The sequence below is a fragment of the Bos grunniens genome, chromosome 14, assembly GCF_055505025.1.
Source record: "Bos grunniens cultivar Pamir isolate PY7600 chromosome 14, Bosgru_T2T1.0, whole genome shotgun sequence".
Lineage (NCBI taxonomy): Eukaryota > Metazoa > Chordata > Mammalia > Artiodactyla > Bovidae > Bos > Bos grunniens.
Genome location: NC_141178.1, coordinates 12,711,866 through 12,732,008, shown reverse-complemented (window position 1 = coordinate 12,732,008; position 20,143 = coordinate 12,711,866). Strand labels below are relative to the sequence as shown.

General features: G+C 37.5%; 1 protein-coding gene across 18 annotated transcripts in view; it reads right to left on the bottom strand.

Moving 5' to 3' along the window:
• The window catches only part of DPY19L4 (dpy-19 like 4), a 68,334-nt gene that overhangs the window by 42,682 nt on the left and 5,509 nt on the right, over positions 1-20,143 (bottom strand). For 6 of the 18 annotated variants that reach the window (XM_086335943.1, XM_086335941.1, XM_086335957.1 and 3 more), the window contains exons 3-6: positions 12,165-12,289; positions 9,689-9,779; positions 9,295-9,416; positions 9,049-9,194 (exon numbers count right to left, since the gene is read on the bottom strand). The exons of 3 other annotated variants lie outside the window; for them this stretch is intronic. In XM_086335943.1, the coding sequence (XP_086192069.1) occupies positions 9,049-9,194; positions 9,295-9,416; positions 9,689-9,779; positions 12,165-12,227 (422 nt within the window). In that variant the 5' untranslated portion in view covers positions 12,228-12,289. Of the gene's footprint in view, positions 1-9,048; positions 9,195-9,294; positions 9,417-9,688; positions 9,780-12,164; positions 12,290-15,739; positions 15,977-20,143 lie in introns of all 18 variants that reach the window. 9 more of the 18 variants (XM_086335944.1, XM_086335953.1, XM_086335947.1 and 6 more) reach the window with 3 other exon arrangements.

Genomic DNA, 20,143 nt, shown 5'->3' with positions numbered 1-20,143 from the left:
AGTTCTATACAGTAACAAAAACAAGACCAGGAGCTGACTGTGGCTCAGATCGTGAACTCCTTATTGCCAAATTCAGACTGAAATTGAAGAAAGTAGGGAAAACCACTAGACCATTCAGGTATGACCTTAATCAAATCCCTTATGATTATACAGTGGAAGTGAGAAATAGATTTAAGAGCCTAGATCTGATAGATAGAGTGCCTGATGAACTATGGAATGAGGTTCGTGACACTGTACAGGAGACAGGGATCAAGACCATCCCCATGGAAAAGAAATGCAAAAAAGCAAAATGGCTGTCTGGGGAGGCCTTACAAATCGCTGTGAAAAGAAGAGAAGTGAAAAGCAAAGGAGAAAAGGAAAGATATAAACATCTGAATGCAGAGTTCCAAAGAATAGCAAGAAGAGATAAGAAAGCCTTCTTCAGCGATCAATGCAAAGAAATAGAGGAAAACAATAGAATGGGGAAGACTAGAGATCTCTTCAAGAAAATTAGAGATACCAAGGGGACATTTCATGCAAAGATGGGCTCGATAAAGGACAGAAATGGTATGGACCTAACAGAAGCAGAAGATATTAAGAAGAGGTGGCAAGAATACACAAAAGAACTGTACAAAAAAGATCTTCACGACCCAGATAATCACGATGGTGTGATCACTGACGTAGAGCCAGACATCCTGGAATGTGAAGTCAAGTGGGCCTTAGAAAGCATGACTACGAACAAAGCTAGTGGAGGTGATGGAATTCCAGTGGAGCTATTTCAAATCCTGAAAGATGATGCTGTGAAAGTGCTGCACTCAATATGCCAGCAAATTTGGAAAACTCAGCAGTGGCCACAGGACTGGAAAAGGTCAGTTTTCATTCCAATCCCAAAGAAAGGCAATGCCAAAGAATGCTCAAACTACCGCACAATTGCCCTCATCTCCACATGCTAGTAAAGCAATGCTCAAGATTCTCCAAGCCAGGCTTCAGCAATAAGTGAATTGTGAACTTCCTGATGTTCAAGCTGGTTTTAGAAAAGGCAGAGGAACCAGAGATCAAATTGCCAACATCCGCTGGATGATGGAAAAAGCAAGAGAGTTCCAGAAAAACATCTATTTCTGCTTATTGACTACGCCAAAGCCTTTGACTGTGTGGATCACAATAAACTAGAAAATTCTGAAAGAGATGGGAATACCAGATCACCTGACCTGCCTCTTGAGAAATCTGTATGCAGGTCAGGAAGCAACAGTTAGAACTGGACATGGAACCAATACAATATTGTAAAGTTTAAAAATAAAAAAAAAAGAACTGGACATGGACCAACAGACTGGTTCCAAATAGGAAAAGGAGTACGTCAAGGCTGTATATTATCACCCTGCTTATTTAACTTATATGCAGAGTACATCATGAGAAATGGTGGGCTGGAGGAAGCACAAGCTGGAATCAAGATTGCCGGGAGAAATATCAATAACCTCAGATATGCAGATGATACCACCCTTATGGCAGAAAGTGAAGAGGAACTAAAAAGCCTCTTGATGAAAGTGAAAGTGGAGAGTGAAAAAGTTGGCTTACACCTCAACATTCAGAAAACAAAGATCATGGCATCTGGTCCCATCACTTCATGGGAAATAGATGGGGAAACAGCGGAAACAGTGTCAGACTTTAGCCTGTGATTTTGGGCTCCAAAATCACTGCAGATGGTGACTGCAGCCATGAAATTAAAAGACACTTACTCCTTGGAAGGAAAGTTTTGACCAACCTAGATAGCATATTCAAAAGCAGAGACATTACTTTGCCAACAAAGGTCCGTCTAATCAAGGCTCTGGTTTTTCCAGTGGTCATGTATGGATGTGAGAGTTGGACTGTGAAGAAGGCTGAGCGCCGAAGAATTGATGCTTTTGAACTGTGGTGTTGGAGAAGACTCTTGAGAGTCCCTTGGACTGCAAGGAGATCCAACCAGTCCATTCTGAAGGAGATCAGCCCTGGGATTTCTTTGGAGGGAATGATGCTGAAGCTGAAACTCCAGTACTTTGGCCACCTCATGCGAAGAGTTGACTCATTAGAAAAGACTTTGATGCTGGGAGGGATTGGGGGCAGGAGGAGAAGGGGACGACAGAGGATGAGATGGCTGGATGGCATCACTGACTCGATGGACGTTGAGTCTGAGTGAACTCTGGGAGCTGGTGATGGACAGGGAGGCCTGGCATGCTGCGATTCATGGGGTCGCAAAGAGTCGGACACGACTGAGCGACTGAACTGAACTGACAGGGAATTCCCTGGCAGTCTAGTGGGTGGGACTCTGTCGTTTCACTGCCGAGTGGGCAGGTTCAATCCCTGGCTGGGGAACATTTTTTTTAATGTGGCACAGCCATACAATAGGCTACTTACTACTTAGCATCAAAAAGGCATGAACTATTGATACACTCAACATACGTGAATCTCAAAATAACTCAGCTGAGTGGAAGAAAAAAAACAAAAAATATACGCCGTATGACTCCATTTATATAAATTTCTAGAAACTGCAAACTTATTTACAGTGACAGAAAGCAAATCATAAGTCTCCTGAAGACAGTGGAACAGCAGTAGAGGTGGGGTAAGAAGAGGAACAAGGGAGAGATTACCAGATAGCACAACTAAACTCTGGGTGGTGATAACATTATACTGATTTTGTTGATGGTTTCACAAGTGTGTCTAAACATCTAAAATTATCAACTGGTACATTTTAAATATGTACAGCTTATTCTATATCAATTATACCTCAAAACTGCTAGAAAGTATTAGAAAATAACCTGTGTTCTATGAATGTATATGTAATTGAAAATATATATATACACACATATTAAAAACATGAAGATCAAATGAAATACAAGTTGAAAAACAATACATTTTCTAGAACCTAGTCAACAGTATTAGATCGTTCCTCTTTTATAACTCTGTATGATCAATTTTTACTTAACAATATGAGCATCCTTCTATAATATATACGCCCATAAACTTCAAGAACATTGAATGGTCATGGTACATAACTATACATGTTTATCATAATCTAACCAGTTCCTCCCTATTGTTATATACTTACCTTGTTTTTGACTTTACCTACTACAGTTTTTAAAAACAGGAACCAATGGTTTTGTATAGAGATTATTGGTCTCATTGTTTACTTTTAATTCTTTAACCCAATTGGAATTTATTTTATTATGTATGGAGTATTTCTTCTTCAGATGTGATTGCTTCAATACCATTTTGTGAATATCATGTATTCTAAAGACCACCTATTCTCATACAATATTACTTCTGAAAATTTGTTGTGAAAGTTGGCTTTCTAAAACACAAAACAAGATATTCACCATGTCAGTAGTCAACAAACAGGAAGGAGAGGATGTCTATTCTCAAGTCAGGACTTTGCCAACCACTCTACCAGCCCAGAATTGGGAAGCTGAACCTGTAATCCTCATTCCAAAGACTCATTCACTACCCCTACCCAACGCACAGATCAGTACAGTGAAACCTACAACACTGTGCACCAGAAACACTATCTGGGAAGGGATGAGGGAACCTTCTTAGTCACTGCAGCAAAAACTGAGCAACTCTGCCAGTTATTCTCTACATGAACAAGCCTCCTCACAGCCCCAGTCCTGAATGCCTGCGTTACTCAACGTTCTTCCCCACACCACCATCCCTGGTGGCTGTAAGCACCAGAAGGATAACAATGGGATGTGACAAAATCCAGTGAGACTTACTTTTTCTCCCCAGTGGCAGTGTCGAGCAGAGAGCAGCACAAACCAGCAGTTCAAATAATAACTACTTTCATCAACCAGGCCTACGGATATATTCCCAGAGACAGCCAACTCTGAGTTTTTGTGTTTTCATTTCAAATACATCATAGCATAAACATAACCTGAATCAACTGGATGACCACTTTGTAACTCATTATTGCCAAAAGATCAGGACTCACTTTCATGTTTGTGTTAATAATCCAATTGGTTACAGAGTATTACTTCAACTGCCTTGGGTTAATCAGAAAAAAAAAAACATGACATGGTTTTCTTAATAGTAAGTGATGTATTGCCAAGTAAAAACAAAATGTACAGATCACTATGGTAAAAAAAAAAAAAATTTCATAATGGATAACAGAGCAACATGAGATCTGAGTCATCTCACAGTACTCAGTCATGTAGGTTTGCCATACTCAAAAGAACCTAGTGAACTGGTATATGTTATTCAGTCGTGTCTGATTCTTTGTAACCCCATGGACCGTAGACTGCTAGGCTACTCTGTCCATGGGATTTCCCAGGCAAGAATACTGGCGTGAACTGTCATTTCTGTCTCCAGATGATCTTCCTGACCCACATAATCTCCTACATTAGCAGGTGGATTCTTCACCATTGAGCCACCAGGGAAGCTCCGGTACTATATACATGCTGAGTAGAAATTTGGCTTTAGCAAAATATCATTTTTCACATTAATGTTTCTAGTTAATATTTTACTAGTTTGTTACTTCATTAGTAAATTGGTTTCAATACTATCATAAATGTTTTCATCACAAGGAGTTGGAAACATAGTTTTATGTTTTATATTTAAGTAACATCATCATTCAAATTGGGTTTCCCGGTGGTGCTAGTGGTAAAGAACCCAGCTGCCAATGCAGGAGACATGGGTTCAATCCCTGGGTCGAGAAGATCCCCTAGAGGAGGGCATGGCAACCCACTCCAGCATTCTTGCCTGGAGAATCCTACAGACAGAGGAGCCTGGCGGGCTGCAGTCTATGGGGTCACCAAGTCGGAAACAACTGAAGTGACTGAGCACACATTCACGCATCATTCAGATTATTTAAGTCAACACATGAAATCCATGATTATAAAGTTTTAAATATACATATGTGAAGCTTGAGAAACACTGACTTTTTTATTTGCTTTTCACTGTGCTGGGTCTTTGCCTGCCATGGGCTTTTCTCTAGTTGTGGGGGCCACTGTCCAGGTGTGGTGTGTGGACTTCTTGTTAGATAGCAAAGACTCTAGGATGAACAGGCTCCGGCAGTTGCAGCAGGTGGGCTCACCAGCTGTGGTTCCAGGCTCTGGAGCACAGGCTCAACAGCTGTGGCCCACCGGCTTTTCCTGGACAGGGATGGAACCCATGTCTCCTGCACTGGCAGGTGGATTCTTTACCACTGAGCCAAAAGGGAAGCTCACAAACACTGATTTAGATTAGATGTGAAAAACAGCCTGGCATGTCTATGTATCATGTGTGAAAGCTGAAAAATACCTATGCAATATCAGTATCATTTCAAATAGCTATATGTTCTCTTGCATCAACATATTATAGTTTACCTATTAGTTCCATTATATTTAGGTTGTTTTCTAATCTTTCATTTTATTACAAATACTACTACTGAGGCAGTGAAATCTTCCCTTATTTTTAAAATTACTTTTTTGGATAAAATGAAATTCCTCAGAAAAACCGGAATCTAAAATTGAAAACCTTATAATTCCACAAGTACCTGGAGTATTCCAGTAAGATTATTATAGATCCAGCACCACGTGTTACCACTGTTTTCTGTCAACTCTGCAACATGTGCATTCCTTGCACTTTACCTTTTATTAATCACCAATGTGTTTAGTAATCTTTTTTTGGCCAAAGATTAAACTTAGTATAGACTTTTAATCAGATATAATTTTTTTGCTCTTCAAATACAAAGTTGGGTCCACTGAAAGTGATTTTCTGGTATATATTTGAGATGAGAAGGTCAGTGAGGACCAAGAGCAATTTCTGTATTCCTTATACATGAAGACTGGACTCAGATTACCCCATTTTGGTGATAAGACTATTCAGAGGGAATCATTTTACTTCTTCCCACTACTGTATACACAGTGCTACTTCTTGAAATTTTCTTGAATTTTCTAGTATGCCTACATCCTTCAATTTGAACAAACAGGAGCTATTTTACTATCCTGCCTTCTAATTCTAATATTAAGGAACACAAAATGTCATTAAGAACACAACTAATACTCAAAATGGAATAACTCGTGTCTTTTTATACTTTTCCAGGCAATCATATATAAACCAAAGCTGATGAATAAAAAAGATAGCATATTCTTTCTTGGCATTAAAATATATTTTGCCATATAAAATATATACCAACATGGGACTTCCCTGGTGGTCCAGTGGTTAAGACTCTGCTTCCACTGCAGGGGAGGTAGGTTCAATCTCTGGTCAGGGAACTAAGATCCCAAAGCCACGCAACATGTGGCCAAAAAAACAGAAAAAAAATATATACCAAAAAATAAACAATGGAAAACAAACATATAGAAAAACTACTTGCTAAGAATTTCTAAATTGCTAAAAGATACATTTTAACAGAGATATATCAGATTAATTTTTCTACCTAAGTCCTGCTCCAGCTACCCAGGATATATTTATTGTGTCATTAAATAAGGCAACCAAATTATAATAAGGTAATTTTGTTACAATTCTCACTAAGATCTTTAAAATATTTTGACAGGGAGTCTTATTTATTTTTTAATTGCTGTTATTTTTACATGGAAAAGTTGCCTGGTCTTTCTCTTTGAACTTGTGATGAAGAAAGATCTAGGGATTAAATGAAATGAGTATTAAAGCCAGTCTCCAACATGGTTCACAATAGCCCCTGCCTCCTAGGTCGGGAAGATCCCCTGGAGAAGGAAATGGCAACCTCCTTCACTATTCTTGCCTGGGAAATCCTATGGACAGAGGAGCCTGGCAGGCTACAGTCCATGGTGTCACGATAGTCAGACACAACTTAGCGGCTGAACAGCAACCCGATATTAATAACCCATGTAGCCACTTTCCACATTGTGCCATGGTCAATCTATATGACCAACAGAATATGGCAGAATGATGTTCTATCATTTCTGAGGTTAGGTTATAAAAGACACCTGGCTTCCACTATGACACATTCACCCCACTCTTTCTTGCATCATTCACCTTAAACCAAGTTGTGAGCAGCCCTCTGCAGAGGTCTACATGATGAGAAACTAAGGCCTTCCAAGACAACACCCAGTGAGGGACTGAGGCTTCCTGCAAAAGCCACATGAGTGAAAAGTAAAAATGGTCCAGGCCGGTCAAACCTTCAGATTACTACAGCCCCAACCAATTACTGACTCAATCTCACATGGAACCCTGAGCCAGAACCACCCAGATAAGCCGCTCTGGATTCCTGACCCTCAGAAATGGTGAGACAGAATGTCTGTTGTTCTTAAGTTTGGGGCTGATCTATTTATACATCAGATAGCCTAGAAAGCAATCCTTTTAGAAGGTCTCTATTTTAAATAATTGTTGTTTTGTTGCTAAGTTGTGTCCAACTATCCAATTCTTTTGCAATGCCAAGGACTACATGGCCCACCGGGCTCCTCTGTCCATGGGATTTCCCAGGCAAGGATACTGTAATGGGTTCCCATTTCCTTCTCCAAAGGATCTTCCTGACCCAAAGATCAAACCCCGGACTCTGGCATTAGTAGGTGGGTTCTTACCACTGAGCCACCAGGAAAGCCCCCCATCCCCGTACTTTTAAGAAGAAACATACCCGACTCATAAAGCTGGCAAGCTATACTTGAAAACCACTAAGGAAGGTTGTTTTGGTTTTGGCTATGCTGGGCTTTCATTGCTGCGTGGGCTTTCTCTAGCTGTGGTGTGCAGGGGCTGCTCTCTAGTGGTGGTGCACGGGCCTTCCACTGCGGTAGCACTTCCCTGTTGTGGAGCATGGGCTCCAGGACACATGGGCTCAGTAGTTTCAGCTCCTGGCCCTGAGCACAAACTCAGTAGCTACAGTGCAAGGGCTTAGTTGCTCGGCGGCATGTGGGATCTTCCCAGATCAGGGATCAAACCCATGTCTCCTGCATTGGTAGGCGGATTCTTTACCACTGAGCAACCAGGGAAGGCTCTAAGGAAGATTTTTCAAATCCCTTACATCAACTGTTGCCAGCATATGACCCTAAACAAAGCCCAGTTACAAATATAGCCCATATCTGAATCTCAATAACATGGAAGTATCATATTTTTCATTTGGCAGTTGCCAAAGGAAAATGTATAACAAAAGAAATGTCTCATATTCTAAAATTTAATCACATTAAGTGTTACGGGGAGAAAGTGCTGTGCTGTGTAGAGGAAGTGCTTTTCAAAAGCAAAACAAGGGTCATTGAAAAAACAAGTTTTTGACACTGACCAATGCCAAGAAAACTTCAGCCCTCTAATTCAAAGAAACCCCATCCCCTTCTCTCTTTGTACTTCACTATTAAAGAAGTGGTACTCCTCTGATCACCAAAAGGAATAGAGTTATTAATCTAAAGCACACATTAATCCAAATTAATGGATTTATTAATTCATAAATAAAGTGGTTGGCTTAAAACTGATACAGCTGATGCCTCTTCCTCTTTTCATGAAGCCATGTCATCAATTTTAAATAAATGAAGAAAGAGGAGGTGTATCCATGTATGCCAATGTTGCTATGTTTGGAAAAAAAAGAGAGGTAGAGATAAGTGTTTTATTTTTCAGCTGTTGCATGACAAATGACCAGAAATGTAGTGGCTGAAAGAACACAAATTTATTAGCTCACAAACCCAGCACAGTATGGCTGGATTCTCTGTTCTCCTAAGGCTAAGGCTAAGGCTAAGGCTAAGACTACCGTCTCCTAAGGCTAAAATCAAAGCAGCAATTGGGGCTATAGTTCTCACCCAGGCCTTGTAGCCCTTCTACAAGCTCACTGGTTGTTGGCAGAATTCATTTCCTCCTCACTTCAATCCAGCAACAAGGCATCAAATTCTCACATTTCAAGTATCTCTGACTTCCCTTCTGTACCAGCTACAGAAAGCTGCTCACTTTTTAAAGGCTCACACGATTAGAACAGGCCCACCTGGTAATCATCCCACCTTAAGGTCAACTCTGCTGTACAACATAACCCAACCACAGGAATGATATCTCATATTCACAGGTAGGAATTAGGGGCATGTAAAGTTTGGAGGGGGGGAGCCATGTTTAGAACTCTGACTACTGCAGTCACAAAAAATTGTAAAGTTTCATTAAAAACACCTTTCTTACCTGTTAATAATGAACCATGCAACTGTTAGCATTCCTGCTAGCCAAGTTCCACTCATAAGCCAACTTGTAACAAATAAAGCAGTAACATATATTCCTTGCAATCCAAAAACAATGCCAATATAGAAATATACTGGCTCAATAATCTCCTAATTGGGGAAAAAAAGAGACAACAGGATGACAGTATATAATTTTGAATATTCATAAATATGTGAGAAAATGAATATTAAAGTCAAAAGAGACACATACACTGCTACCAGTTGCCTGATATAAAACGCTGGCCATAAGTTCTGGATATAGAGACATTTGCTGAACTGCATTTATAGTCTTCAGAGAGACAGTTTTGTTATTGTGCGTCAGTTCGTACACACCTAAAGTCAGAAAAATTTTTCTCCAGGTTATTTATTCTGCTTTTATGAAAATTGAATATGTTATTCAGAGGTCATTAAATACTTTATTATCAAGAAGGATATCAAAATATAATACTCTGTGCCTTCTTTTTACAATTTTTAAATTAACTACATAAAAAGCACAGTATCTATATTCTGAGACAAACCTCCACATTCAAGAGCTCCCACACAGAAGAACAATGCTTTATTTTAGGAAAACACTGTTATTAAATATACAAATGTAGTTATCATACCTCTTTCAAATGAAGGTGCTTTTAACATATCTTTATAGTAAGAGTAATAAATGGCACTATCACCCTGAAATGTGATTTCCCGTTCAAGCTCCTAAAAAAAAATTAAATGATTATTTAAATACTCAGTGACTTAAATTTCAACTGCGATCTTTTTCTCTCCTCATATTCCAAATTAATGTTATTTATTTATCCTTTTATCCAAAGACATATTTGAATTTTCCTTTAATCACTACTGGCCATATTAATGAGGTTAAACTTTTCCATAATCTGGCAATCACTTTAATGAAACACCTAAGGTTTAAACTGGATTGTAACTCATAAGTTACCTGCCTATTATATATAAGAAAAATCTAGAAGGAAAACCCAAAGTATTATCATAGGAGCACAAGAATAGTATGGCAGGTAATGAAAAATGACAGCTGAGGTGTCACAAGTCCATGATAAAAATATAAGTTTAAGAAGAAAGTATTATTTTTCTATTACTATTCCATTTCCCTATGTATCCAGAAAAGCAAGCCCATAATTAGGGGTTTAGAAGAGCAGCAGATAACTAATCTGTGATTTTCAAATGAACTTCCAGAAAAGTAAATAAATCTTAAAATTTCTAAACCGGACTATAACAAACCAAGAATATAGGTAGTCAAAAACACTGAAATCTGTGCTTTTCATGCTGAATCAAACTTTCACAAATCAATAATCTTTTAAACGAAACAGTTATTTTCATGAATAATTTTATCATAATTTGATAAAATTGTATCATATCATTTGTATGATACAAACAATATCAGAGCAGTTTCCCCAAAGTTTGATCAATAGAACTTCTTAAGATTAAAGGAGTGTTATCTCAAAAGAGTTCTGTGGTTAAATAAGTTGTGTAAAAGCTAGATTAAAGAAAGTCAAATGAATTTCTTAATTGCAAGGCTCTTCAGAATTTAGGTGGTCATTATGCACTGTGAATCTCATATAAAATCTTTTCTAGATCTGTTTGACCAGATCTAGAGCCCTTTTTCCGAGCTCTTTTTTTCTCATTTAGAGTTTACTAGTTTAAATAAATTTCCTGAAAATCATTTTTTATGAATGGATACAGGATTTTCTTTGTACATTTTCAAAGATGTAAACTCTTAATCAGTGCTTCTCAAATTAAATGTGCATATAAATTCCTAAAGATCTTATTCAAAGACAGATTCTGATTCTAAAGTGTGGCCTGAGAATCTGCAACTCTGAAAAAGCTCCCAGATGATGCCAATACCCCTGACTCATCACAATGCTCTGGAAAACAGTTCTTCATGAATGACTTCTAGATTACCAAACCCTTGTTGTTCTCAATTCTGCCTACGTAACAGAATCACGTGGAAAGACTCTGTGCAATATTGATCCCAGATACTCTCTCCGCTTCACCTAAGAATCTGTGAGTTAGTTTGTAAATCATCCCAGATGAATCTACTGCACATCCAGTGTTGAAAACTACTATTTTCAAGGAAATAGGCCTTGCAAAAGTCTTGGTCAAATCAATACAGTGAAATGTTTAGGTGTTGTTAGATAAATCAATGTCCGAAAAACATATAGTCAGCTTGACTACTCGCTCAAAAATAAGAACACCAACAAAAGAGTTTCCCCTAAAACAAAAACAAAAAATCTTTAAAATCAAGTAGTAACACTGTGAACTTTGCCAATGCATATTACAGATATATGTGACTGCAAAGATAAGTCTGAAAACAAACTTATTCAAAGGCCAAATGAATTATGAATATAACCATAGCAAATGTCTGTGGGTTATACACGATTTAAAACCAAACATAAAACATACTAATATGAGGCAACATTTTAATAAATACCATTATGTCTGCTAATCATTTTCAGTACCTCCAGACATTCTTTCTAATCATGTAATCAAAAAATTAAAATATTTTGATGCTGAAACCTCCACAGAATGTTATATAAACGTAAACTACCAAAACTACTAAAAAGCTGACTAGACTTTATAACATTTCACTGTCATCAAAAAGTTCCTGATAAATTTGTTGTGTGACTTAGAAACAGGGACTCTGAGACAGGCTGAAGGGTGGGATGGGGAGGGAGAAGGGAGAGAGGTTCAGGAGGGAGGGGACATGGGTGTATCTACGGCTGATTCATGTTGATGTATGACAGAAAACAACAAAATTCTGTAAGGCAATTATCCTTCAATTAAAAAATTTTTTTAAAAAGTCCCTGATAAATCAACTGTATGAAGAAAAGCACCCTCATTGTTTCTATTCTATGACCTTGAAATACAATCTATTATACCTTTCAGGTTGATACCATGACTCAAAATAGCTTCTATACCATTTTGTTCCTAATGGCTTATAGCCACAACATAAGAAAACACTTGTCATATTACCATGCATTTTTATGTTTTGGCTCCCTGGAAAACACATTTTTAAAATTAATATTAAATACTGTAGCAAATGTTCATATGCTCAAAATTCTTTCTTCTTACCTGCCTGTTTGAAAACCAGAATTTCCGTTCATGATACGCTGATAAATAGAGAGCATACATCATACCACTAGTAACTGCTGCAAGACAGCCAATAAATATCTTTGCAAAGCGCTGAAATAATATATCTGAAACGGCATATTAAAAGTAATCAGTGATGGATGACATTTATATGTATGTAATTCTATTAAAAAGAAAAAGTAATCAAAGGTAGTATGCATCCTTGATGTGGTTTGACAAAAATGGCATTCTAACTCTGTGGTCTTCCTACCCAAAACACATAATCCCAGTCTAATCACTAGAAAAACAGCAAATTCCAATACAGGGGTATCCTACAATAAACCTGGTCAGTACTCCACCAAACTGTCAAGGTCATCAAAAATAAGGGAAGTCTGAGAAATTGTCACAGCCAAGAAAAGTCTACGGAGACATTATAACTACATGTAATGTGGTATCCTGAATGTGATCCCTTATTTTTTAACAGAAAAGGACATTATGTGAACACTAAAGAAAGTATGGACTTCAGTTAATATATTGAGGGCTTCCCAGGTGGCACAGTGGTAAAGAATCCACCTGCCAACACAAGAGAGGCGGTTTTGATCCCTTGGCTGGGAATATCTCCTAGAAGAGGAAATGGCAAGCCACTCAAGTATTCTTGCCTGGGAAATCTCATGGACAGAAGAGCCTGGTGGGTTACAGTCCATTAAGTTGCAGAGAGTCAGACACAACTGAGTAACTGAGCACACAAGATAGTATATGGAATATTCTATCGACCACTTAAAAAAAAAAAAGTATCTAAAGCGACTGAAAGCAACTATACTCTAATAAAATTAATAATATATATTATTGATGCTAAAACAAAAATAATGTATCAATAAAATGATTCATTATTTGTATCAAATGAACCATACTAATATAAAATGTTACTAATAGGGAAAATTCTTATGGGGGGTGTGCAAGATAGGAACTCTGTACTATACTATCTACTCAATTCTTCTATAAATTAAAAATAGTTTTAAAAATTAAAGTCTATCAGGGTAGAATTGACACATGTATATTATACATATTATATACATAATACACAATGGATTCATGTATATTATGGCTGAATTTCTTCAGTATTCACCTGAAACTATCACAATATTGTTTGTTAATTGGCTATACTCCAATACAAAAGAAAAAGTTTAAAAAAATAAATAAGTCTATCAATTTAAAAAAAGGAGTAAAAGGAATGTACTACCAAATATCTAGAGAAAAAAATTCAGGTTCATTTAGAATTACTATTGTTATTTTTTTCCCTTATCAAGTAATTTTGTATTGAAGAATACTTCACATACTACAAATTATAGCTCTTTGAATTATACAAGGTAATGATTGTTGATGATTATATATTTAAAACATCATACACAACTGTTATATATATATATATGTAAATACTTCTTGTCAAAAGCAGAGAACACATGTGAATTTTCTATACACAGGATGATTAACCCTTCTACAACTATTAAGATTCAGTATAATAATAATAAATACTATATGATTTCATCTATATGTGTGATCTAAAAAAACCAAACGAACAACATAACAAAGCAGAAAGAAAGTCAGGTACAGAGAACAAACAGGTGGTTGCCAGACAGCAGAGAAGTGGGGGGATGAAGAAATAGATGAAGGGGATTATGACATACAAACTTCTAGCTGCAAAATAAATGAATCACAGGTATGAAATGTACAGTGCGGGGACTATAGTCAATAATTATATATCTTTTTTAAAAAAAACTTTTAATTTTACTTTGGAGTATAGGCAATTAACAATGCTTTGATGGTTTCAGTTACACAGCAAAGCAACTCAGCTGTACATATACACGTATCTGCTCTCCCCCAAACCCCCCTTCCATTCAGGCTGCCACATAACACTGAGCAGGGTTCCCAGTGATATGCAGTAGGTCTTTGTTGGTTATTCATTTTAAACACAGCAGTGTGTACACATCAATCTCAAACTCGATAACAATTCCTCCCGGCCACTGTCCCCCTGGTAGACAGAATACATCTTTGTATGCTAACAGATGGCAAGGCGACTTACGGTGGTCACCATCTTGAAATCTACAGAACTATCGATTCACTATGTTGTGTAACAGGAACTAACATATTGTTGTAGGTCAATTACACTTCAAAAACAAACTCAGAGAGAAAAAGATCAGACTTGTGGTTACCAGAGGTGAGAGGTGGGTAAGAGGGAACTGAATGAAGGTAGTCAAAATGTACAAACTTCCAGCTGTAAGATAAATAAGTACTAGGGATGCAATGCACTATATGGTAAATATAATTAATATTGGTATGGTATATATGAAAGCTGTTAAGACAGTAAAGCTTAAGAGTTCTCAATGAAAAAATTTTTTGTATTTCTTTAATTCTGTAATTTCTATTTCTTTAATTCTGTATCTAATGAACTTTTGTGATAATTATTCCATGATGTATGCAAGTTAAATCATTATGCATATACTGTGCTGTATGTCAATTATATCTCAATAAAACTACAGGGGAAAAAAAAAGATTCAGTAAATTAAGCCCAGGCCTCAAGGTCCAATGCCCAGTGTTACGTTACTGAATGACTGACAGGTTTGTAAAAACAAACCTGTTAACTTATGAATTTAGCTAAACTAAAACTGCAGCTTAATAAATTATTTAATAAATACTGGTATGCATAGCACATCAGAGACATTAAATACTAGCTGCTGCTGCTAAGTCACTTCAGTCGTGTCCGACTCTGTAAGACCCCAGAGACGGCAGCCCATCAGGCTCCCCCGTCCCTGGGATTCTCCAGGCAAGAACACTGCAGTGGGTTGCCATTTCCTTCTCCAATGCCTGAAAGTGAAAAGTGAAAGTGAAGTCGCTCAGTCGTGTCCGACTCTTCGCAACCCCATGGACTGCAGCCTACCAGGCTCTTCCATCCATGGGATTTTCCAGGCAAGAGAACCGGAGTGAGGTGCCAAAATACTAGCTAGATATCAGTAAATTAATAAGAACTATATTAAAAATGCTTGAAAGATACTACCCAATAAATCAAATATTAGAATCAGAGAATTTCCTGGCGATTCAGTGGTTGACTTTGTTTTCACTGCCAAGGGCGAGGGTTCAATCCCCAGTCAGGGAACCAAGATCCCACAAGTCATTTGACTTGGCCAAAGATGAAAATAAATATGCAAATAAATGTTTTTTAAAAAGAATCAGCATGACACAATTATTTTACAATTACTGTTTCCAATAGCAAATGGAAAGCATTTGCCCTGGCACAAAGCAAGAGCTCAGTAAATAATAGTTATTATTATTGGGCTAAAAAGCATACTTGCAAAAATATATAAGATAGTTAATTAAAGCAGTGTTGACACAACGTAACCTATAAAAAGACTACAAGAAAACTTACCTAACATGGTAATTTGGTAAAAGTACTATACAGTTTCTAAACACGTATCTTTTCCTGTATCTTTTAAAATAATTCCTGGACAATGAAAATTAATCCTGATAATCAAGGGCTATTACAAAAAATATATTCAACCAAATCCTACATATAAATGCCTTACCTTCGTACTATTTTGTTTGTGAAGATTCTGTAGAGTCAAAGCTGGAATCAAGCTATCACTGTTCAGTGTATAAGTATATATGTTTTAGAGAAAATAAAGAGCTCTGGGTCCTGGAAATTATTTATTTAAAAATTATCATGGGAGTTCCCTGGTGGTCTAGTGGTTAGAATTCCGGGCTTTCACTGTCATGGCCCAACCAGGGTTCAATTCCTGGTTAGGGAACTGAGATCCAGCAAGCTGTGTAGCATGGCCAAAAAAAAAAAAAAAAAAATTACCATTTAAAATTGGAAAACTGGAAAGTAAAGGACTGATTTCCAGTTAAGTTACATTAGTCACAAACAGGCCTAATCAAAAAACTTCTGTATGTTTCAACCCCAAATTAACTCCCTTGTAGGGAACTGAGATCCCATAAGCCACACAGCCCCCAAAAAAAAAAAAAAAGAAACATAGTATTCAATTTCACAAAAAGTAAAATAAACAAAAGAAAAAAGTACAAACACATTGAAAAAATATAAGCAGTACTTGTCAAAATTTTAATAGCTATTATCTAGTAGAATTATGCATATATTTTATTTTTATTATACTTTTCTCTATTTCCACATTTTTGATCCTAAAAACACATTTTTGTAGTTGGGGGAAAATACTGTTCTATAGTAGCTATCTCTAAATTGCTTAATAGAACAATTGCTTATACTGTATTTTCCAAAACATTAAATGATCACTGTATTAGTTGGCTTTGCTGTAGTAAAGAAGTGACCCCCATACTTCCAATGGCTTAGAAAACAAATATTTGTTTCTCACTTATGTTACTATGGATTTTGGATCAGCAGTCACTCTCCACTCAATTCCAGATTTTAGATTAGCTATGGCTCTTCTTGTATCTTCAGAGTTCCAGAACGGAATCAGTCCCTATTTGGGACATGCTGTTCTCATTACAGAGGAAAAGATCAGAACAGGCAAAAACATACAATGCCTCTTCCAATTTCTGATTAGAACAAGTACACTGCTACTTTAACTCACAGTCCATTGGCTCAGGCAAGTCACATATATAAACCTGACAATGGGGTAGGGAAGTACACTCTGTTTCAGAGAGGCACTCCGAATCAACACCGTAATGGGAAAGAACATATAACGCATTTTCAGGGAAGGGAGAAAATATTTGTGAACTGAAGAATCCATCAGGGTTTGCCCCGTTCATCACAAATATCTACTTCCCTTCAAAGGCAAAAAACACTTACTCCTCAAGAAAGATACCCTAAGAGCAGCCTATTCGGCCTGCTTCCTGAATGTAGAAAGTTGGGAATTCAAACACCATTGACATGAATAGTTGGGTTCTTCTTAACCTAGGCTGGCAGCTCTGTTGACAGTATGTCTCTCTCTAAGCTTAGCTGACAATTTGCCTAGGTATTTACCTAAGAGAAATAAAAATTGTTGCGTTGTTTAGTTGCTAAGTCATGTCTGAATCTTTGTGACCTCGTAGTCTGTAACCCACCAGGCTACTCTGTCCATGGGATTTCCCAGACAATACTGGAGTAGCTTGACATTTCCTTCTCCAAGAGAAATAAAAATAGATATCCACAAAAAGACCGGTACAAGTTTTCATAGCAGCCTTATTCATAATAGCTAAATCCTGGAAATTACTCAAATATCCAACTAGAAAAGCAGGAATAAACTCTTACAGCAAGATGAATGAATCTCAAAATGATTACATTTTAAGAATAACACTGAACTAAGTAAAAGAATCCAGACACAAAGGCATGTATGTTGTGTGATTCTATTTACATGAAATTCTATAACATGCACAGTTAATCAATATTGAAAAATATCAGAAGAGTGGTTGTTTTAGGGGGCACAGGGGAACTCTACTGGAAAGGGATACAAAAGAACTTTCTGGGATAAGAGAAATGTTACGTATGTTAATTGTATTCAAGTACTAAAATTCACTTAATACCTATGATTCTGTGCATTTTATTGTAAGTTGTACCTTAATTTTACAAAATTAAATCATTCATTTTTGCAAAGAAAAAAACAATTTTATTGGTTTTTTACCTACTTGATTCCAGTCAGCTCTGTTCTCCAATAACTATACCCCAAATTTTTCTTCTAGATATGCTTCTCTCAGAGATTTAACTACATGCATTTTGAACTAATCAAGCTTTGCTTATTTGTTACAAAAGCCACACCTTTTGTTCTTTTCCCCTGAGTGCTTTATTCAACTGAAAGGAGTTACTAGGAACTACTTTAAACCTCATACGTTTTAACAGACTATGTGACCAGTCATGCCCTTGATTTGGTCATTGCCCTAAGGATTCATCTTTATCAGCCTTTGTTACTTAAAGTATTTCTCAAATGGCACCCCACTCCAGTACTCTTGCCTGGAAAATCCCATGGACGGAGGAGCCTGGTAGGCTACAGTCCATGGGGTCACTGCCAGTCGGACACGACTGAGCGACTTGACTTTCACTTTTCACTTTCATGCATTGGAGAAGGAAATGGCAACCCACTCCACTATTCTTGCCCGGAGAATCCCAGGGACGAGGGAGCCTGGTGGGCTGCCGTCTCTGGGGTCGCACAGAGTTGGACATGACTGAAGCGACTTAGCAGCAGCAGCAGCAGCAGCAGCAGTTGAAAAGACTAACAATACTAACTTCAACACTACAGCTCGGACTCCTATTTTCCTCTTCATGTCTGCTGGCAAATGGGCCAGTTCTGTTCTAATCAAAGCAGTTCATAATCAAGGTACTCTAGTAATAATCTCTTTTGTGATCCTATTATCTAAAGTAATAAAAACAAAAGTTAGTACTAAAATTGCAACTATTCACAGGAAACAGTTTTATAAAATGATTTATCACACATATGACAGATTATTATTTTCCATCTCCCAAAATGTTTATCTTATTTTAACAAATTCATATAAATTGGCTTTGAACTCCCTTTGGGAAGAATCTATTTGTAAAAGCTGTTCAGCTCCTAAGGATGGCATATTCTCCAAAGCCACTTTCAGATATGGTTCAGGAGGATAATGGAAAAGAAAGGACCTTCAGAGGATAAAGCCAAGATCCACAAAGAACAATGAGCTGGGCAACTACCCCCAAGAAAAACAGCTAGTAACTAATCAAGAAACATTCCCTTCCCCAGAGGAGGAAGACCTCATATTTACCTAGTAGGATTTAAAAGTTGCTGTGGACCAGTGTTTAATGTGTCTCTTACTCTTCCTCTTTCTGAATGGAAGCATTTATTTTGGTTATCCTGTCTCCAACCAAAAATGTATAACGGAAAAGGGGACATGTACAGAAAAGATTACCATAGCAGGCTTATAACTGCTTTGCTAAGAAAAGCCTGCTTAAAAGCTAGGCTCTTGGTCTTTGGGAACCTGGATTTCCAAAGGTTTCCCATCATTTTCTTTTCTTTTTTTTTTTTTTCAGGTTTCCCATCGTTTTCTAATGAGTGGTTTACTGTGTCTAACTTAGTGCAAACAGTATGCTTCACATCTACTGCTTTCTTTCTAGGAGTCTAGAACTTTTGCATGTATTAAGCAGAGGTTACATGATCAGCCACACTAAAAATCCTGAGCAGAGTTGTTAATAAGCTTCCCAGGCAGACAAAACTACAAATCCCACAAATTGAGGCTGAAGGAATTATGCATGTCCTCTGTGTCCTGGAAGCTTTTGCCCAGTTTCTTTTCACCCATATGCCTTTTCTCTCTGCTGATTTTGTTTTATATTGTTCAATCTCTGAACATAGGACTGGGTTTGGGGACCCCTGACACATAGCAAGTAACTTGTTTTTTCAATTATTTTGGATCAGAATGAGTCAGAGCTGACCCTGAATAGACCCTGATAAGATGACCTTAGGTTCAAGACTGATGCCCTCACTAGGTAAGACTGAGTGTCTTCCTTGGAGTCAGGGAGGTACCAAGTGTATTTTGTCTGAGGGAGAGAAATAAATATTTATGACCAAAAGGCCAGAATGTGGTAGACTATTATTATTACTCCCAACTACTTTGTCCTTTCCTGTAAAGATTCTTCATCCCTGCCGATTACCACGTGACTTGCCATGCATCCTGTAGTCAGAATAAACTTCTCCATCCCATTGCCTGGACTGACTGGATGACTTCTTTGGGCCAACAGAATGCAAGTACAAGTGACAGTGTGCAGTTCAGCAAAACCTTTAGGAGGTACTGCATGACTCCGCCTGTCTCCTGCTCTTGTTCTCTGCCACAAGAACACATCCCAAATAGAGACTGTTCCTTCAGGACACATGAAGCTTCACCAGCCAACTGACAGCCACAATATGCAAGTTAATCAGAAATAAACGCTTTCTGTAAGCCAGTGACACTTAGGAATTGTTCTACAGCAAAACCTAATGAAAGCTGACTGATATCACCACATACTTAAGACAAAA